This window comes from Rhinolophus ferrumequinum, chromosome 15 (genome assembly GCF_004115265.2).
Source record: "Rhinolophus ferrumequinum isolate MPI-CBG mRhiFer1 chromosome 15, mRhiFer1_v1.p, whole genome shotgun sequence".
Lineage (NCBI taxonomy): Eukaryota > Metazoa > Chordata > Mammalia > Chiroptera > Rhinolophidae > Rhinolophus > Rhinolophus ferrumequinum.
The window spans coordinates 9,788,936-9,810,343 of NC_046298.1; the positions used below are offsets into that span (position 1 = coordinate 9,788,936).

Below are 21,408 nucleotides of genomic sequence, written 5' to 3' on the forward strand. Positions count from 1 at the left end.
CTTTCCTGCAATTACAGATTAGATCAAAAGGTGCACTGAGGTTCAGTGACATATTTGCGACAAAAAGCTTACTTCGTGTCCAGTGCTGGTCACTTTTCATTATAGCCTATGATGAGGCACATAAAGTCTGCTTGTTCCCCAAAATAACATTTTTAAAAATTGTGGTATAATACACATAACATAACATTTACCATGTTAACCCTTTTTAAAATGTACAGGTCAGTAATGTTACAGGCATACATATTGTTGTACAACCACCGCTGTTTTCTTCTTGCAAAACTGAAACTGTCCTCATTAAATAATAACTCCCCATTCCCCCTGCCCTGCAACCCCTGGTAACCACCATTCTGCTTTCTGTCCCTATGAATTTTACTGCTCGAGGCACCTCACCAAGTAGAATTACACAGTGTTTGTCTTTGTGTGACAGGCTTATTTCACTTGGCATAATGTCCTCAGGGTTCAGCCATGGTGTCGCATGTGCCAGTGCTCGATTCCTTCATATGGATGAATAATATGTCATTGTGTGGACAGACCACATCTTGCCTGTCCATTTATCTGTTGATGACCAGACACTGGGTTGCTTCCACTTTGGGGCTATTACGAACATAGATGCACACATATCTTTTTGTCTCTCTGCTTTCAATTCTTTGGGAAATGTACTCAGAATTGCTAGATCACTCAAAATAACATTTTAAAATAAAACTTTTCTTACTCTTAAAATAATACATATTAGTTATAGAAATTTGTGCAAAGTCCATAAGAGCATAAGAAGAAAATAGTACTTTGAAAAAAGATCACTATAACTTGAAAAGCAGGAATATTTTAAACAACTCTCTTTTTTCCTGCTTCTAATTAATGCATGCACGTTGTGGAAAGTTCAGAAAACACTGAAAATTAACAGATACATAAATGAAAATCATTCTTGAGAATTCCACCGTCTAAACAGCTACCATTAACATTTAATGTATTTTCCTCCTCTCTCTCTCTCTCTCTCTCTCTCTCTCTCTCTCTCTCTTTCTCTCTCTCTTTCCATATGGGTTTTTTCCCTCTCCATATATACTTTTCCTTTCCTTCCAATACAAAATTGGGATCATGTTTTATACACAGTTTTATTTCCTTATCTTTGCAATGTAACATAATGTGGAACTTTTTTAAATCTAAAAATACTATTTTAAAAGATAATATTTTCTGTTTGGATTGTTACAATAACTGTTGGAATGCAAATGTTAATTTCCTGTTTTATGCTTATGCCTAGTTGTATAATTTTATTGTTTTCAAATAAGCAAAACCCAGAAGCCTCTAGGACTCCCTTGGCACCCTCCCCCACTCACCCAGGGAGAGCTTTATCTGTATCTGCTTCTGTGACAGGGTGGAGGAGCCATGGGTGGGCAGAGCTGGGGTGCTCGCCTTGCTAGGAGTCTGTGCCGAGGCCTCAGGCAATGTCACCGAAATAAGGTGAGTCCAGGGAGGAGGCTCCCTCAGAATTCATCTTTTCATGACCATTGGGACCTTTCCTCATCTGAACGTCACTTTCTTGTCCTGTGGAGTAATAGCTGTGTCACTAGTGAGTTTTCTGGGTCCCCAGGATGGCAGGAGCTCCCAGGGCATATATGAGGGGCTATATAGCCTTGTTTGAACTTGTGCAGTAGTCCAGCTGCAGTGCCAGAGAGAGGAAGGCAGCCTCAGATTCAAGACAAAGGGCTGTTGGCTCCCAGGTGGACACAACTGGGATTTCACACCGGTTGCCTGGAAGTGGCCCCTGGACTTCAGTAACACACACTGTGGCTCTGTGACCAGAAGTGACAGAATGATATGGAGTAGCTAAGAGCAGAGGCTTTGGGGTCCCACTGACCTATATCCTGATCCCCACTGGATCTGGGAGCTCAGAGTCAGCAGCCCGGGCAGCCTTGATACCCGTTCAGCCTCCATCGGAAAGCTGCCACGGACCTCACGCTGGCCACCCCTTCCCTCCTCAGCATCTCTGAGATCCAGCAGCAGCTCTGCATCCAGCTGGAATTTCCCCGTCAGGAGAACCCAGAGGCTATGGCCCTCAGGTGAGACCCAGTACCCGGGGCCACAGAGGAATGGCTGGTGATGGATTAGTGGGCAAGGGAAAAGGGGGGACACTTCTGCTTCTGACCAGTATTTCTCAGGCCTCTGCTCAGAGTCCTCTGATGTCCAAAGTCTCCACACGAGGTCTGGCTCAACCTGCCTCTCCGTGCTATCCATCCCCAGCCCAGGCCCCGGTCCTCCCCACCAGCTTTTAGTTCCTCGAACACCATGTTGATCTCAATGACCTCAGGGCCTTTAAACAGGCTGCTCCCTGCCCAGAATGTTTTCTCCTCCCTTCCCTTCTTCCTCCTTCTTCACCTGGCGAAGGCCCCCTCATCCTTCAGGTCTCAGCTTAAATGCCACCACCATGGGAAGGCCCCTCTGAACCCCAGACTTAGTCAAGTCCTCCCATTATCCACTCTTATAGGTCCCTGGATCCCCAGCACCTCTGATCCATACAGCCCATGTTTGGAAATAAAAATGTCACCCTTTTGGGTGAACGCAGCCCTGCAGGTATACATTCTGGGGAAGAGACCATAGCTGGACCTCAGCCCCCACTCACCTCCTTGGTTAGGTTCCCTTGTGCAGTGAACAGCTTACACAGCCAGGCCAGCTGCCCCATCGGGGCCTCCCCTTCACAGCGTCATAGGAACTCCCGTAACTGAATAGCAATTGTGTCGCTTTATTTGATTAGCGTTTCTATACTCCCTCAAGGTAAGCTCACTGCAGGTAGGAACTGAGTCCCTAGTCCGGGGTATTCAGAAAATGCTGCCTCCCTGTCTACCTCCAGGTTGGCTCACTGTGAACTTGAGACCCACGACAGACTCCTTCTCAGGCCGCTGATAGAGACATGTGCCAGGCTGCAGCAGCTCAGGTCAGCACTCTGAAACCCTGGGCCCTGCGTTCTCTGGTCCACCCCAGGGCCCGCCCCAGGCCACATGTGAGATGCTGGCCAGGCCAGGATGGGGATGAGCAGAACCTGGGGCAGTACCACACCTGGGAATTCTTGCTTCCCTATGCAAGAGAGGATCACACTTGGCTTGTGGGGGACAGCTCCAGGGTGGCATAGGGGAGCCCTGCCCCACTGGGAGCTCTCACGTGGTCCTTCCCCCGTTTTTGGCCTCCTCATCTCTATGTGACTGGTGACCCCTGAGGTTGTCCATCCTGAAATCCTCTGGAATGTGCTTGGCCCTTTTCAGCTTGTCCCAGGTGAACCTCTCTGATGCCAGCTCCTTGCTCCTGCACAGCCTGCTGCTGGCCCTCTCTGAGCTGAAGAAATTCCGGTATGCAGACAAGACAGCCAGTCAGGTCCCCTTGCAGCTCTGCCCTGCCCTCACACTTCCTGTTCTCCCCAGCCTGGGTTCAGAGGCTCTGCACAGCACTGGTGGGCCCTGGAAATGATGTCTGCGTGTGTGGCCACACACGTGGCCACGTGGCAAGAAAGCGATTCCCTTTTCAATATTCTTTCTTTCTTTTTCTTTGTTATCTGGAAATAATTCCAAACTAATAGAAAAGTTGCAAGAAGACTGAGAAGTACTCCCATACAGTATTTTCTCAAATTCACCCTTTGTTATTATTCTTTTTTACATTTTCTTTTCTTCCGTCCTTCTCTCCCTCACCCCTGCACTTGCTTCTTCCCCTCTCTCCCTCTTTCTCTCTTTTTGAACCATTTGAAAGTAAGTTGCATGGTCATGCCCCTTCACCCCTTACTATTTCAGTGAATTTCCTAAGAACAAGGCCATTCTCTCCCATGATCCAGTAAAAACCTAAAATTCAGGAAATTTAACATTGATACACTACCATTAGCTAAACTACAGTTTATATTCCACGTTTGCCAATTGTCCCAATAATGTTGTTTATCACATTTTTTTCCCAGTCCTGGATTCCATCCAGGATCGCACACTGCATTGAGTTGTCATCTCTCTTTAGTCTCCTTCAGTTTGGAACAGGTCCTTGGCCCTTCTTTGTCTTTTATGACATTGTCAAGACATTTACCTGTCAGTTATTTTGTAGACTGCCCTCCGGCTTGAGTTTGTCTGATGTTTCATCATGCTTAGATTTCAGTTCTGCATTTGGGCAAGAATATCACAGAGGTGCTGTTGTGGTCTATTCAGTGCGTCACACCGGGAGGCATATGATGCCTGTTTGTCCTCTTACTGATGACATTCACTGGTCACCTGGTTAAGGTGGCTTCTGCCGGGTTTCTTCACTTGCAAAGCTATTATTTTTCCCCTTTCTAATTAACAAGTATCTTATGAGGAGATACTTTAAGACTATGTAAACATCCTGTTCTTGCTAAACTTTCACCCCTGAATTTTAGCATCCGTTGATAATTCTTGCCTGAATCACATATCAGGATGGTGGTTACAATATGGAGCTTTTCTATTGGCTCTCTTTTTATCCCACTGATCACATCAAGGAGAAGATCTCCTTTTGGTGCCAATGTATATTTAATACCTCTCCAATATTTGCTACATTTTTTGTCATTTAAATAAGGAGGCAGAGCTCGTGGTAAACAACAGTAACTAACTAAACTTTACAGTAATGCCTGATTATGGCATAAATTGTGAAGTTGCTACCTGAATGATTGTGGCTTCAGATAATACTCAACTAGTCCATGCTCCCACCTCCAAGCTGTATCTTGGCTAAGTGATTCCACGGTGGGAGAAATTTATGATGGGAAGGAGGGCCCCTTCACACTGCCCCCACCCCCGCCTCCCCGTGCAGCTGCTCCCCACCTACCTGCTTGCCCTCTGTCCCCCCCCCCACCGCATTCAGGGCTCCCAAGACCCAGAGCTCCTGCATGACCTATTGCTCTTTGACCCCCACCAGGTTGGCTTCCAGCTGTGTGAGCTCCAAGGCCCTGGCACGCCTGGTGTCTGGTCTGAGCCACTGTCACTACCTGGAGGAGCTGGAGTGAGTCGCAGGATGAAGGGGTGGCCCATCTGAGGGCAAGGGGTGGAGAGGACAGTGGGCCCTTGGGAAGGGGGGTAGTGGACCTCCACCCATCACTTTTCTCTCTGATGAAGCCCAGCCACTCCGTGTGGCCTGGCGAAGGCTGAACACTGTGTTCTTGGTCCCAACTTGACCGCTCACTCAGAGTGACTCTGGTCCAATAACTGTGCCTTTCTAGGCTTGGATTGCTTCATCTGTAAAATGGGCTCAGAATCCTTCTCTGCCCAGGGTGGCTATGGGTGTCGGGGTACAGAGAGAGCTAAGGGTCAGAAGGGGTCATTGCACGTGTGTGTCCTCTGTGCGTGGCTTTCTCTTCTGCAACCCTCATCCAGGGTATCCTTTCTCAGCTGGGTCAGCTGTGACTGCCATGACCCCTCTTCCGGGACCCCCGAGTCCAACCCTTGGAGCCAGGAATGCCCCCATGCAGCCTGGACAGGAGCGGGGGTGTTGGAGGGGCTCCTTGAGGGAATGAGGGGCTGACAAGGCAGCTCAGCTCCAGAAGCAGGCGTGTCTAAGCCTCACCTCATGCTCCGTCCCCTGCAGCTTGTCCAACAATCAACTTGGCGAGGAGGATACCAAGGTGCTGATGAGGGCCACTGAGGGCAAGTGCTGGCTGAAGAGGCTTGAGTAAGTGGCGGCGGTGCTGGGTGGAGGTGACGCAGTTGTCGGGCGCATCTGCCTAGGAACCTTTGTATGTTTTGTGAACACAAACTTTCCGGTCCCTGGATGGACCCCAGTGAGGTGAATGCTCTCTGTTTTACTTCCATACCTGGCTCTGAGTGCTATTGAAATGCTTGATCACAGGAAAGAGAATACTCATTGTAACCGACCCAAGCCAGAAATGTATTGGCTCATGTCACAGAAAATTACAAGGCAACTGACTTCAGGCTTGGCTGGATCCAGGTTCTGTAATTGTTCCACCACTCCCCCATCCATGCCCCTGTCTCTCTGTCTCTCTCTCCATCTTGCCTTCATTCTCAGGCAGGCTGTCCCTGCACTTACTTTCTACCAGCTTAGTGGACAGGGAGCATCTTTCTCCCTATAACCAAAACACAAGGCCCTAGGTTGAGTCTCACTGGACTGGCTCAGGTCACATGCCCACCCCTAAACCAATCACTGTGGCTCTGAGCACCCAATATTCTGATTGGCCAGATCTGGGTCACGGGACCACCTAATTATCTGGACTTAGTGGGGGGTGGTATTTCAGGGTGCTATTAACAGAAGAAAGGGAAACAAACTCTGGGCAGGAAAAAAATCCACAGATATCTACTGTCATTTGCCTAATATATATATACATATACATATATATATATGTATATATATATGTATATGTATATATACATACATATATATATCAATATATACTATATATATTAGTAACTGACAACTTTTACTCTCACCTATTATTTGGAGTCACCAAATTTGTAGAAACACCAGAAATAGCCTCAGTCTAAAGGACAGGTCCTCATCTTGCACAGACTACACAGCATCAAGATGGAACATTTTAACAGCATTTTCTGCTTTTAATCTGTAAGTTTTTCTAGTCACCAAAAATACACACTAGTTCTAAAAAGTTCCATCATGATAGAAATATGTAACAAAGGACAGTGACACCTCCTGGGAAAGCTTCTGTGAAAAAGCTGTTGGTGAACTTTTCCCCAGATTCTTTCTGACATATGTTTTGAATATAGTTTAAAAGTAGCCTTCTGACTTTTTGCCCCTCAACAAGGAAATTCGCCCCTTTTGTCCTTTGCTTGTCCCAGGGAGCAGGGGGATGGTGTTAGGAAGACCTTTGGCCAGAGGACCAAACTGTCTTCCCACCGAGCTGTTTCTTTGGCCTCCCGCCATGTGCCTGCACCTCTGCTCAGCCTCCCTGCCTCCGGAAGCTTTTATTTGGGTGGTTGGAGGCCCAGTAAGGTCATTCATTGGCTCATTCATGTGTTTGACAAATATGTATTCACCTGGGCACCTGGGGCAGGGCCTGGAGGTACTGCAGAGAACAGGACAAACGTGTTACCCTTTCTTCTGACTACCCGGACACCTAGCGCTTCGTAAACCTCTCACCTCCTCCGTCACCCCATCTATAATGATACCTTCCCTGTCTGAAGGAAGGGGATGGGTCCTCACTGCTCCAGAGGCCTCTTCCACTTTCAGATCTGTCATTCCTGAGTGTCTCCTCCCTGACAAGCAGCTCCTCTCAAATCCAGCCAATTCTCCCACTTGTTACCCTGTGGCGAAATGGTTAAAGGCCTGGACCCTGGTTAGGAGCCATACCACCTGGGTTTAATACTTGGTAGGGTGACCAACTATCCCAGTTTGCCCGGGGCTGAAAGTCCCACATCCTAGAAAAACCTTCAATTCTAGATGAACCAGGACAGTTGTCACCTCTCAGTTCTACCTCTTAATGTGTGAGCTTGGGCAAGTTACTTAACCTCTCTAGGCTTTTTTCCTTATTTTAACTTTGGAGATAATAACTATACCTTCCTTCAAGGGTAGTCGTGGGATGAATGAGCTAATACATATTAAGTCCTTAAAACAGAGTTCACACTTGACAAGTATTGGCTATTTTTGTTATGATTCCCCTCTCCTGCCCAGCTCGGAGCTGGAAGGAGTGGGAGTCCTACAGCCTTGGGTTCTGTTCCCGATACTGCCACTTCCTATGTGTGACTTTGGACAAATTGTGTAATTCTCTGAGCCTCAGTGTTCCTCATCCGTCAAATGGGGTTGATAACAGACCCACTTCTGAAGATGGCCTCGGCCTTTAGTATGTGCTAGATGTGTGGTTGCTATGATTTCTGGGTCCAGTGTGACTCAGAAATAGAACTGCTGCTTGAATGGCCTAATAATTCGTGCAGAGAATCAGCATTTGGATCTCCCAGCACAATTTTGTATGATATTTTATACTGTGTGGGGGGTATAAGTGGCTGTCTTGGCAGTCCCTGAGCATTGCTAAGCACAGAGGCCTCAAGCAACTGGACTAGACGAGCCTTGATCTGCTCCTGAGACCCAACCCCAATGATGCTAAGTCCTCCTCTGATCTCCTCCCCTCCAGCGTTAGCAACTTCCGGCTGGGCAGCTCCACCGTGGCTATGCTCGCTCAAGGACTAAGCCACATGACCTTCCTGCAGAGCCTCTGGTGAGTGACAGAGTGACCATGGGAATGATGGGGAGGACATGCTCCCCAGCTCTGTTAGGACAACTTGCCCACGGAAGCACTGGGGGCGCTCCCATCTTCGGGACTTGCCTGTACCCCGCCAGGTCGGTTCCACAGCTCTTGCCTTTTAATGCCACCAGCTTCCCTCTGGCTACAAAAGGAATCTGAAGGGTTGGGGACAAGTCCTAGAACAACCCTTCAAGTGCACAAATTCACCCTGTTCTGGTTCACATTTCTGATTCCGTGGGTCTGGGTTGCCTAGATTCTGCACCTGTAACAAGCTCCCAGGCGATGCCAATTCTGGGGCCACAGACCACAGTGTGGTCTAGACTCAGGTCTGGTGACTGATATTCTCCCTGGTGCCCCTGTTCACATTGATAAATAAATGTCCCACACTGTTTTCATGTGATTTTTTTCAAAATATAAACTACGGTGACTAAAAACAAACCCAAGCATAACACAAAGCATTGCTTTGTTTTTATCCAAGTCCCCCCTCTGGCAGTGTAGATTGCATAGGAAATGAGGTCAGAGAGTTTGGGGGAGCATATCACATGGGACCAGGTCATTTCACCCAAAATTAATGTACTGAAAGGCACTTGGCTAAATTTAATTTGCAAAACAAAAGAAAAGAAAACAAACAACTGTTGGACAAACATTTAACATAGGGCTAAGTTTGCATCAGCTGTTTCGTTTTATTTTTGACCGAGGCAGGCAAGGTCAGAGTGCAGAAATGACAGTAGACTAGGCTTAAGGAACAAGCCACCATTTGCACAGATTAGAACAAAATATGCCTGTAGAAACAATTTGCCTGAACTGTGGAAACCATGTGAAGTTGCCATTCAGCTGGGCTGGCCTAAAGATCCCTGACACAGCGGCTGAGGCAAAGCCTGGCCAAACCAGAACACGTGGCTACCTCTCCCAGGTCAGCAGCCCTGGGCTTGCCTTTCCACCTTGCTTGGGAGTCACTTGGAGTCTTTGGCCAGTCACGGATTTTCCCTGTGCCTCTGTCTTCTCACCTGGGCATTGGGTTCAGTCATGCCCACCTTGCCCGTCTTTCTCTCCCCTGAAGTTTTGTGACTGGCATATGAGTTCTTGGATGTGTAAATGCTTTGCAAACTGTAGAGTTCTTGGCACAGCACCTGCAAAAGCCTTTACTCCTGACTAAGGCCTCTCGGCCTGTTCCCTGCTTCTCCAGTCTGAACAACAACGACATTGGTAACATCGGCTGCTTCCACCTTTCCAAGACTCTCAGAACTGCCACCAGCTTGGAGGAGCTGCGGTGAGTTTCCTGTCCTTTCCCAGGCCCAAGACAATTTTGGCAGGGGACGATAACAAAAGCAAGGGGCTCCTTGTGGACACTCCTTACTTCGTCTCATCACCTTCTCCCACTTCTCCACAACATAACCCCAGACGTAGAACCTTGGGAGACCCAAAGAGAGGATGGGAGGATTGGTTGCAGCAAGACGGATTTAGGGCACACATCAGGGCGGCCATGCTAAACACAAGATGAGAGTTTGGAGTTCTCACCCAACATAGGAAGACGGCGCTGTATCAGTGTGAGCTGAGCCCTTCCTATAGACTTCAGCCTTCTCCGGTACTGGGGTGGAGGGGGGGACAAGATGAGGGGGTGACCGGCTGACGGTTCCAATGCTTCTGCTGTCCTCTCCCCAAGCTTGAGCTACAACCAGATTGGAGACATCGGTGCCCTTCTCTTGGCTGCCATCCTGCCGCAGCTGCCTGAGCTCAGGAAGATAGAGTGAGTGGCCACCCTACCGAGAGGGGCCCTCAGGGGCCACCCCATGGCCTGGGAGAGGCACTGGCGTCTGACTCAGGCTGACATTCCTCCCTCAAGTTCAGCGTCTAGGCGGCGGGATTGGGGTACCTCCTGGCCCTGCTGACTTTGGGACCTTGAGCCAGCCCAGCCGCTACCCCTCTCTGGGCCTTTCTGCCCCACCAGGCGGGAAGGGAGTGCGGCAGGAGTGGGGGTGGGTGGGAGGAGGGGAGAGTCTGAGGGTCTGAGGTCTACCCCTCCCTCAGCCTCTCAGGAAATGGCATCAGCCCGGCTGGAGGAGTGCGCTTGGTGGAGTCTCTTGCCTGTTGCAAGCACCTGGAGGAGCTGATGTGAGTGTGTGCCCAGGTGGGCTGCCCTCAGCCCTATGTGTCGCCACAGCCCACCTGGCCCTTATCTCCTTCAGTGGACACAGGGCAGGGGTCTGGCATGGGCCGGTACTCAACTTCATCCTTTCTCTTCTTTCAGGCTTGGCTGCAATGCCCTGGGGGATCCCACAGCCCTGGCCCTGGCCCAGGGGCTGCCCCAGCACCTGAGAGTCCTGCAGTAAGTGTTCCCCTGCCCGTGGTGTATGCAGAGCTGGCGGGACAGGGTTCCTCTGGCAGTGCTGGGGGTCAAGTTCCCCTTCTGTTGAGCTGCCCTGCCTTACAGCAAACTGTGGCATGTACTGGGCTGGCTGTCCCCTCTCCCCCGTGCTCCTCCCCCGCCTCTGGAGTCTGGGGCAGGAAAATCAGGAGCCATAGCCTAGTCCCGGCTCTGCCACCAGCCCCTCTGTATCCCCTGTCTGAATTTCAGTTTCCTCATCTGTAAAAGAATTGCAACAGTCCCAGCTCAGTGAGCCCCTGAGCCCATCTCTGAGGGTGAGCAAAGAAATGTCAGCAAAGTGCCAAGCAGTATGGCCCCAGCACTTTACAGTTTATATCCATGGTCTCATTTGAGCCTCATAGCAGTTCTGTAGAGCCTGGATTTCTATATGAGCCATTTTTCAGGCAACGGAACTAAAGACAGGAGAGGTGTGGAGAGTTCACTTTATTACTATATGAAGGAGCCAGGCCTTGAACTTGGACTGTCACACCCCAAAGCCAGGGCCCTTGATACCCACCCGGGTCCTGTATGGGTAGAGAGGAGGCTTGGATGGCAGTTACCCAGAGATTGTCTAAGGTCTAGCAGTACAGCCTGACACAAAGCTGAGGGTGGGGGGATCCAGCCCCCCAACTCCCATACCTGGTCCCCCAGGCTTCCCTCACCCTCTCCCCTTTTCCCAGCCTGCAGTCCAGCCGTCTAGGCCCAGAGGGGGCACTGAGCCTGGGCCAGGCCCTGGATGGATGCCCATATGTGGAAGAGATCAGGTGGGTAGGGGTGGTGGAGCCTGGGCAGGGGGACAGGCTGGGGCGGATCTAGGGGTTCCTCTTACAGGTATCTTTTGCCCTGCAGCTTGGCAGAGAACAGCCTGGCTGGAGGGGTCCCATATTTCTGTCAGGGACTCCCACTGCTCAGGCATATAGAGTAAGTAGCATCCTCTGACTACCTGGGGAGCTGGGCTTGGGGGTGAGGGCCGCCCTTCTCTGGCTAAGCCTGATACCTGGGAAGGCCTTTGAAGGGACAGAGGCTTCCGGTACAGGGGGAGCCTGGGGCAAAAAGGGGCACTTTCCTAAAATTCCTACCCTGACCCGGACCCCGACCACTCTGCTCCCTCCTGTTCAGATTGCAGTATTGGGGGGGAGGTGGACTAGCTGGGGGCACCCTCGACTCAGACACCGCCATCTTACCGCTTCTCCTTCCCCAGCCTGGTTTCGTGTGAGATTGACAACCAGGCAGCCAAGCCCCTCACCGCCAGCATCGTGCTTTGCCCAGTCCTGGAAGAAATCCTGTGAGTGCTGGGGAGAACGCTGAGCTGGGAAACGTGGGCATCTAGGAGCGTGGTCCCAGCACGCTGTATGGCCTAGAGTTGGTTTCTTCCTCCCAGAGGTTCTCCCATCTGTAAACAGGGAGGTCACTCATGCTCAAACCTCATGCTCAAACCTCCTCTTGGGGGAGTTTTACACTTGAGCTGGGAGTGATGTTGAGCCAGGCTGTTCAGCTTCTCCAGCCTGTTTCCCCACCTGTGGAGTGGCCAGATGGTCTCTGTAGGCTCTTGGCCCCTGACCTTCCCTTTGTAAGGTGGTTGGATAGACCAGCCCGGTATATGGAGCCTTGATTTATGAACCACCTGTTGGCAGTGAAGAGTGGCTGAAGCCAGCAGACCCCCGACCTGCCCCCTGGCCATGCCCACCTCCCCCTTGGCAATCAGAGGCACTCAGACCTTGGAGCCTTGCAGCACTGCCTCAGGAGTAAACTAGACTGCCGGGACTAGCCTGGGACTCCGACAGCAGTATGGAAGAAAATGTTATTTCCCAAAGTACAAGGCACAAGTGATTATAAGATTTCAAGGTTTGTATCCTAAAGATTTTACTGTTTGTCACTACTTTACACCAAAGAGAAAGTCTGATGAGTATTAACTCATCTTTAAGACCTAACACGGGTGATTCTCCCTTTTGAGCCAGCAGGGGGCAAGCCACAGGCCAGCATCTTAGGAAGAACACAGGTTCCAGCTAGAAGTTAATACTGTAGTTTGCACTGTATTTACCCTTGTAGCTTCTTTCTATTCAGGTTCCTAAACATAGGTTTTCCATGGGCAATAGTGATAAATGTTTCCTAAGATTAATTTCTTAAAGCTAAAAAAAAGAGGGAGGGGAGGACCGATTTAAAGAAAAATATGCAACAATAATATAGGAGTTGCATGGATGTAACAGAAGTCATGATGGAGACACATGCATGGATCATGACCTTGTTCCCTCATATCATGTGTTCTGAACTCCCGGGACAGCCAGGTCCTAAGCTGTCTGGGTTCTTGAGAGGTGACCAGCTTGGGAAAGGGGTTGGGGGAGGAAGGAGCCACCTGTGCCCTGACAAGTCTTCAGGGGAGGGCACACAGCACCCCATCAGGCGCCTCTCTTGCACGTGCACAGCACCACCGCCACCCCGTTGGCCCCCAGCCCTCCCCACCTGCCACCTTATCTTTACCTCTCGACCTCACTGCTCTCCTGTTGCTGACCTTGCAGGCTGTCCTGGAATCTGCTTGGGGATGAGGCAGCTGCTGAGCTGGCTGGGGTCCTGCCGCAGATGGGCCGGCTGAAGAGAGTGGAGTATGAGGGGCACATCCTGGGAAGCCAGAGGGGTCAGGGAGGGCCAGAGGGGGACCTACATCCTGGGGAAAGCCACGAGGCCACTCGGTCAGGACGCTGCCTCCCGGAGGCCCTCTTTGACTTACACACTCCGATCTGCTCCAAGCCGCTACCGAGCTTAGCTCTCCCTGGGTCCCAGACTTCGGCCTCCCTGCTGCACTGTTGTCTGTGGGGTTCTCTAAGAAGAGAACCCATGTCCCCCCATCTTGACCCCAGGGAATGGACATAGGGAAGCCCCTTCTCCCCATCTCATGTCAGTCTCTCTCTTTCCCCTTCCTCTGCTGTCCACTGGAAAGCCTGGAAAAGAATCAGATCACAGCTTATGGAGCCTGGCTCCTGGCTCAAGGGCTGGCGCAGGGCTCTGGCATCCAAGTGATCCGGTAACAAGGGCTTGCAGGGGGTAGGATGGTAGGTGGGAGGCCACAGCCACCCTACAGTGTCAGGGGACTTCCCGTAGGAGGAGGCAGGGCCTGAGTTGGGGATTATCAAGGAGATTGGACCACTCCACTGAGAATTTGGCAGCAAGCAGACCCGGGTCAAATCCTAGCTCTGCCATCTGCAGATTGTGTAACATTGCATCAGTAACTCAACCTCTCCGAACCTCAACTTCCTCATCTATAAAATGGGGATAATGATAGTATTTACCTTAGAGAGTTGCTGTGAGGATTAAATGATAGTGTAAAGCACTGAGCACGATTCTTGGCACATACTAAGCACTTAATATGGTAGCTATAATCAGAGCCACCATATATGCATACAGTTGTATGGGTCATGCACTGCACAAAGGCACTGCATCTAAGGGACACCAGTCACATAGTAGACATGTTAGATTTCTAGTAGATGATAGTGAAGTGTCTTGTTCTATAATAAACATATTATGACAGTTTCAGACAACAGAAGTAAAGTGTCTTAAATGAGGGGAGCTTTTTCCTTATTTGCAATGTGTCATATGAACAGGGATCTGACTAGGATCACTAGCTCCCAGGGAAGAAGATTGAGTGGAAGAAGTCAGGGGGTGGGTGTAGGGGACACCATCTCCCTAGTGTAGCCATGCTGGTCTAATACCTGCCTCGGCCAGGTACCTCTGGGCACAGCTCTTCCCCTTGGGGCCTCAGTCTCTCCAGCTGTAGCTAGGACAGAGGGCAGAGACAAGAGGCTGAGTGCTGAGTGTCTGTCTCTGTGTCCCACAGCCTCTGGAATAACCCCATTCCCCCCGACGTGGCCCAGCGTCTGCAGATCCAGGAGCCCAGGCTGGACTTTGCTTTCTTCCACAACCAGCCACAGGCCCCTCGGGGTACTTGATGGCCCCTCAAGACCCTTCGAATCCAGCCAAAGGATGTCAACTTGCAGCCACCAGGATAGAGGGCTCAGGAAGAGCCTCAGCTGGGTGCCCCTGCACCTTGCCTCAGGAGGGAAAGACACATTTGATCTGCTACAGTCTTCAAGGAGGACTGTTTTGGAGCCAGAAGCCTCGTAAGGTCAATAGACTACCCTGTATCACACGTGTCATGCATGACCAGTTAGGGACATGTGGCACAATAAGGGTGTCATGATGTGACACATGACACAGAAGGTCACACATGGCAGAGTTCCGGTGGTTTTATTTGGAATGTGCAGTGTGGCCTGTGGGTCAGTGTCATAGGTTCTAGGACCATACATGGCAGGACACATGATTGGTGATCTATATATGACATATGACAAATGTCCATGTCATGTCATGTGTCTGGCCAGATGTCCTCAGGCTAGTCCAAGATCTAATTTATTACTTTTTTTAAACCAAGTATGTATTTATAAATTGTATTTCCAGAGCAGCTAATCCAGAGAATGTCTTCTGCCCAGAACTGGGATAGGAACAATGTCTAAGCACTGACCAGCCCAGTGGCCCAAGGGCCAGGGCTCTGGGCCAAGCCGAGGACTCAACCGTGAGGCTTCTGGATGAGTCCTCTCCTGCCTCAAGCCTCAGTGTTCCCATCTGTAAATGGGATGACCTCCTCCCTTTAAATGCTGACTTCTAAGGACGTTAGGCCCAGGTCCAGGGAGAGCCAGCTTGACCTGGGGAGTGGATGGGCGGTCTGTCCTGTCTAAGGATCCAAGGGGTGGGCTCTGCCAAGGTCATCAGGCAAGGACATGGGGTCCAGCTACTACCTCAGCGGGATCTGGGTGAGCTCCCGGGGGCTGCATATGTTCTACAGTGTTCTTGTTACTCCTAAGAGGGCACAGAGACGGCCCTGCTACACTCTAAGCCAGAGTGACTAATAAATGTGGATGATCTCCCAGCCTCTAACCTGAGTCTGATGAGTCCTACCACCTCACGGAAGTCAGAAGTGGTTCTGCCCCGGGGTCTGGGGAACAGAGCAGACCACAGGGAGGTGTGCTGAGAGGAGCACTGGCCTGGGAGTCAGGAGACATGGGGTCTAGTCCATGCTCTGTCTCTACATGGTCGTGTGATTGTAGGTAAGTCACCTCCTCCACCCGGAACTCACCTGCACCATGAGGGTGTCACTGAGGGGGTCAACGTGTTAGAAGTCTTCTTTGTTGGACTTGCATTATATTTAAATCCTTTTCTGAGTTCATTGTCAGTGTTTAAAATTGGGAACTTTTCCATAAAAATACACATTTTCAGCTTCTCTTAGGTGCTAGTCTAATATTCCCACTAAGAGTCATCTGCTGGATCCAAATGAGTGTGCCCTTTAGATGTGGCACACATCCCTCAGTTTGCCACAGTCCCCACCGCTCCCCAGTGCTCCCCTCTCCCATTTGCTCCTTGCCTGGTCCTTGTGAGAGCCTGGAAATGTCTGGCATAGAGGGTTTCCACAGGTGGGTGGCACATTAGGGACATGGCTTTAGAAGTCAGAGGGACATGGAATGGACTGTGATGTGACCCCTTGCTGCCTGGCTTCGAGGACAGGAGTGTTTCTGCACATGAGTTAGTAATAGCTCCCAGCCCTCAGGACTTTTGGAGGGGTCAGGGAAGCAAGGTATACAAAGTCCCGAGTATGAAGATGTAGGTACTTGTTACATACATGCTAGCTCCCTTCCTCTTTTAGGGTTCAATATCATATGAGATGGAGAGATGCTTGAAAAGACAGGAGAACAGCATTCCCTCCCAGTCACTTACCTGTGAGCTGAACAAGTTGATCTCAGGGGAGCCTTCCTCCAAAGCTTCACCCCAATGTGAAAAGCAGGCAGAGAAAGTGCAGTTGCCGCCAAGCACCACTGGAGGGCAGGCTGTCCCACTGGCGAGTCCTGAGATCATTTCCTTTGCCATTGGACCCAGAACGAAGTTAGGAGGTGATGTTAGGGGCTGTTCCACGTGGACTAGGAGCTTGGGATGTCCTAGCACACCTGGATGCCTCAGCCCTGACTTTTGCCACTTTGTCCCTGGTTCCCTGCCAAGTCAGGAAGAAAAAGTTCTCTGGCCAAGTGCCAAGCACCCACACCCTATGCAGGGACACCCTTATGGGGTCAGGGTCACAGCACACCTGGCACTGAGTAGGCCCATCAGCCTGGTCCTGGGGAAGGGGATAGACAGGTAGAAGATCCAAAAAGTTTACCCGGAAAACTTGAGCCCCAAAATTCTCTCTCTCCTTCCCCGGAAATGATGCCAAGGACTTGGGCCCTCAGTTGTACTGCTTCCGCCCCTTGTCCAAGACTGGAGAATGAGTCCCTCAAAGCCTGAACATGCCTTGATTGGGGAAGTGATGGCTGAGGAAGGAACAGCACCAACCAGAAACCCCAGGCCGGCTGAAATGCACAGCTGGCAGCACCCAGAGCTCAGAGACATTCTTTCCATTTGCTGTTTTTTTCGTTTCACTTTTCCCTTCTCCTTCTTTCCCCTTCAGCTCTGCCCAAGTTCTAAGCTTCAAGAAAATTTCAGCAGCTGCCCTGAAAAGTCCACAGTATTGTCAGCACTGCAGAGCTGGCTGGGCCCCTCAGGTTGGTGTGCAATCACCTTGTTTCTTTCATTAAGAATCTTCCTCTCCTGCCACCTGCCTGCTTGGAGGCCTGGACTATGTTTCTATCCAATAATGATGGGGTCCAGTCTCCCTGCCCCCTTCTTCCCCAAAGAAGGCTCTGTTTAAATATGTACATGAAAATAGATAAAATTCAAAGAGAAGGAAGGCTACGGGCCAGTAAGCCGTGAATCAAAATGGTGCTGCCGGCTTGACACATGAGTCTTCTCGCTAAGAATGTGCTCGGGCCAGTACGTGGCCGTGTCTCTCTGCCAGGCTGACAGACACTGTCACTTGGCCTCCGTCCTGTGGTTTCACAGATCGAATATCCACCTTTCTGATGGGAGTCACAAAATCTCCCTTCCCATCTCCACAGGCTTTGAATCCGCCCAAATTGCCTCCTCTGTCTTTCCCTCAAAACACGTGTCTAAAATCCACTGTCCATGCTGGTACTTCTCAAACTATCAGATGGAGCTTACAGAAACTGCAATGTGCATTGAATCATCTGGGGGTCTTGTTAACATGCGGACTCTGGTTCAGCGGGTCTGGGATGAGGCCTGGGGTTTGTCTCTGCTGCTGTACCACCCTTAGCAAGACTGTAGACTGGTGAGTGGATCTCAACCCTGACTGCACGTTAGAATCACCCAGGGAGCTTTTTAATGTACCTTTAAAAAAATATTTAGAGGGGTGGCCAGTTAGCTCAGCTGGTTAGAGCGCCGTGCTCTTAACAACAAGGTTGCCGGTTCGATCCCCACATGGGCCACTGTGAGCTGCGCCCTCCACAACTAGACTGAGATAACTACTTGACTTGGAGCTGATGGGTCCTGGAAAAACACTCTTAAAATAAATAAAAGTTGAAAATATATATATTTAGGAAGCTGCCCAGGCAAAACTAACGTGCAGCCAGGGTTAGAGACCCACGGCCTCCAGGGAGTGAGTGTGTTGCCTCTTGGAGAGGCTGGGCAAGCCTTTGCACCCACATGCACTCCCCATTTTGTCTTGAGGTTTCTGGTGACCCTCCCTTCCCAGATGAGGACACTGAAACCCAGAGGTGGTTCCCAGTTTGCCCAAAGGTGCACAGCTAATAAGTAGTAGCACCAGGAATCGAACCTGGGTCTTTGTGACTTTTCCCCCCATTGTTTTGCAGCTTTACTTAGATATAATTGACATATAGCAAGCACTCTATAAGTTTAAGGTGTGTGGCATAATGATTTGACTTACATATACTGCAAAATGATTACCCCAGGAAATTTAGTTAACAGCCACTGTCTCATATAGATACAAGAAAGGGGGAAAGAATGTGTTTTACCTTGAGATGAGAAGTCTTAGGACCTACTCTCTTATCAACTGTCAAATTTTGAGACTCATAATCCCACAGTTGTAGCCCCAGTTTCCTCATCTGTACAGTGAGGGGATGAGCAAAATTAGGCAAGGCACAAGGACCTACTTTCTCCAGCTACAGAGACGACCTTATGGTTCATGTCCACTCCCTCAGGGAGGGTTGTGACTCCGCTGTCGCCTGCCTTGCATGGTTATAGTTTTGGAGCTCCACCATCCATGACCTCCTCTAGACCCACAGCCACAATCCCAGTAACAATCGTCCCCCATTTCACAAATGAGAAAACTGCAGCCCAGTGAGGAACAAGACTTGCCCAAGGTCACACAGTGAGTATTTAGTGGAGCTCAGATTCCGACCCTGGAGCAAGAAGGGAAGGAGGATGTTGGGGTGGTCCCAGCTGGGGATTTAACTCAGTGGATCTATGCATTCCTCAGAGAGTAGAGCCCTGGGAAAGATGAAAGGGCTGTGTGCCCTTCCAGGCCCTGCTTCTGCCCCAGCCCTACCCCTGCATGGCCACAGCCAGGCCTGAGGGTGGTGGCCCCAGCTGGAGCTGGACACGCCCTTCGGACACAGCTGGAGCTCCCTGGAAAAGACCTTACGTTGGCTGGTTTGGGTTGGGCTGGTGATCTTCCGGGGACAGCTGGTCTTCCTCCCACCCAGCCAGACACCTCATGAAGCACCCCATGTGTCTCTCAGGCCCCAGAGCTGGTGTCGTCCTTCACCTTTGGCCTTTGGAAGCCACACTTTTTTGTTCATCCCACACAAGCCACTGTCCTGCCTGGCTGCCCAGAAATCAACCTTTGCCCTGAGGAGAAGGCGACAAAAGAGGCTTCCCTAGAGAACAAAGGCCAACTGGGGTCCCCGGTTGAGTCACCTAGGTTAGAAGTGTCCATCTCCTGGGCCAGGGCCTTCGTCCTCACCCTCCCGCACCAATCTCCAGTACAAGGTTGGGGCTGATGCAGGGGTTGAGGGTGGGGCCTGGGCATCCTGACCCTGGAAGGGGGCATCCTTCTGTTGGAGTAAGTGAAACCTTAGAACTTAAAAATGGCAATAACAACACACTAGCCCTGGTGTCTAGCCATGCCTGGTGCCATGCTAGCCACATTCGGGTCTCACTGAATTCGCACAATCATCCATGAAGCAGGTATGAAATCTATCCTTCCATCTTACAGAGGAGGAAACTGAGGCCCAGAGGAATGAGTGATTTCACCCAGGCAGTAATTGGAGTGGCTAGGAGTCAAACGGGGCCCAGACTCTATGTCTGAGGTTTGATACTAGAGTCAGCCACACCCACCTCTAACAGTGAAGTCCTGAAGGGGATATCTCCATATCAACCCCCCCTGGCAGATGGTGTTTTCCAAAATGGCCACCACAGTATCTCCCATCCCACCTGCTCTTTCTACAATGTGACAGTTAACACTCTTCTCACAGAGAGGCGGGGTCTCTGGAGTGGAGACTACAGCAGAAGTGACATTATGTGACTTGCAAAGTGAGGTCCTTTAAAATATAATGCTTCCACCTCATGCCCTGGGATGCTCACTCTGGGAACCCAGCTGCCATGCTACATGGATGCCCAGGCCACATGGAACGGTCATGGGTAGGTGTTCCAGCTGAGGTCCCAGCTGACAGCCGGCACCGATTCCAGACGTATGTGTGAGAAAGTCTTCTAGATAACTCCAGCCTCTGTCAGGGTCTGATGCAACTGTTTGAGAAATCCTGAGCAAGAACTGCCCTAGCTGAGCCCAGCTGGCCCCCAGAACTATGAGAAATAATAGGTTTGGGGTGATGTGTGTTCTATAACTGGATCACCCAGGGCCTGGTACACAGAAGGTGCTCCTTCAAGTGTCTTAAATTTACAAGCACACTGAAGTGTATAGGCAGCCCTGGTTATTCTGATCTGTTTGTCCAGACAGCCTGGACTGTGCAAATAAACCCCCAGATGGCAGGCGCTTCTCTCTCTCTCTCTCTCTCTCTCTCTCTCTCTCTCTCTCTCTCTCTCTTATATAGGCCTATTTAGGGAAATGCAGGCCTCCCGCTTGTGCAGAGAGGTCTCTCCCAGGGTGAGGAAAGACATTTTGCAGTAGCAGCCTTACGTCTTGTGTGGGTTGAGGACAGAGTGTAGAATCAACTGATGGAACCCTTGACCTTATCGACTGTGACCTCTGGGCTCTCCTGATCCCTGACTCTGTTTTAGGACAGTTTTATTGAGGTGTAATTCACATACTATAACGTTCTCCCCTTTAAAGTATACAAGTCAGTGGTTTTGAGAATATCTACAGTTTTGTACAACCATCACTACAATAATTGTAGAATATTTTTAATCACCCCCCTCTCCAAAGAAACCCCGTACCGACGGCAATCACTCCCCATTCTCTCCTCCAGCTCCAAGCAACCACTAATCTGCTTTCGATCTCTATGGATTTGGCTAGTCGGGACATTTTACATAAATGGAATCACACAATACATGGTCTTTTGTGACTGGCTTCTTTCACTTAGCGTGATGTCTTAAAAGTTCATCTATATTGTATGGACAGCAGACCTTTCTATGGCTGAATAATATGCCATTGTATGGATAGACTACATTTTGTTTATCCATTCATTTATTGAGGAACATTCGGGTTGTTTTCACTTTTGGGCTATCCTGAATCATGCTGCAATGAACATTCCTGCACAAGTTTTTGTGTGGACACGTTTCTATTTCCCTTGGGTAGATACCTATGAGTGAACCCTGGCCTTTGTATTCTGTCCCCTTGGCCAGCGATCTTATTCCCCTGGGCAGGTCCAAATACCTCATCCTCAGGTCTCCTAGAAGAAGCCTCACTGACCACACTGGCTGAGTTGGTCTTGGTGCCACCCTGCCTCCAACCTTTGCATTTTTTATCCTGTAATATCATTGCCTGTGTCATGGTCTTGCCCCAGGGGGAGGTGAGCAAGTTGAGGGG

The 21,408-nt window shown here is 50.2% G+C and overlaps 1 protein-coding gene across 1 annotated transcript in view; it reads left to right on the forward strand.

Annotated features, from left to right (window-relative positions):
* NLRC5 (NLR family CARD domain containing 5) overlaps positions 1-16,229 on the forward strand; it is a 74,385-nt gene extending 58,156 nt beyond the window's left edge. Inside the window, exons 34-50 of the mRNA XM_033129495.1 lie at positions 1,369-1,455; positions 1,977-2,054; positions 2,843-2,926; positions 3,252-3,335; positions 4,885-4,968; positions 5,551-5,634; positions 8,060-8,143; positions 9,357-9,440; positions 9,834-9,917; positions 10,199-10,282; positions 10,419-10,496; positions 11,216-11,299; positions 11,385-11,456; positions 11,737-11,820; positions 13,052-13,135; positions 13,471-13,554; positions 14,365-16,229. Coding sequence (XP_032985386.1) covers positions 1,369-1,455; positions 1,977-2,054; positions 2,843-2,926; positions 3,252-3,335; positions 4,885-4,968; positions 5,551-5,634; positions 8,060-8,143; positions 9,357-9,440; positions 9,834-9,917; positions 10,199-10,282; positions 10,419-10,496; positions 11,216-11,299; positions 11,385-11,456; positions 11,737-11,820; positions 13,052-13,135; positions 13,471-13,554; positions 14,365-14,476 — 1,435 coding nt within the window. The 3' untranslated portion in view covers positions 14,477-16,229. The remainder of the gene's footprint in view (positions 1-1,368; positions 1,456-1,976; positions 2,055-2,842; positions 2,927-3,251; positions 3,336-4,884; positions 4,969-5,550; positions 5,635-8,059; positions 8,144-9,356; positions 9,441-9,833; positions 9,918-10,198; positions 10,283-10,418; positions 10,497-11,215; positions 11,300-11,384; positions 11,457-11,736; positions 11,821-13,051; positions 13,136-13,470; positions 13,555-14,364) is intronic.
* Positions 16,230-21,408: the final 5,179 nt, after the last annotated feature.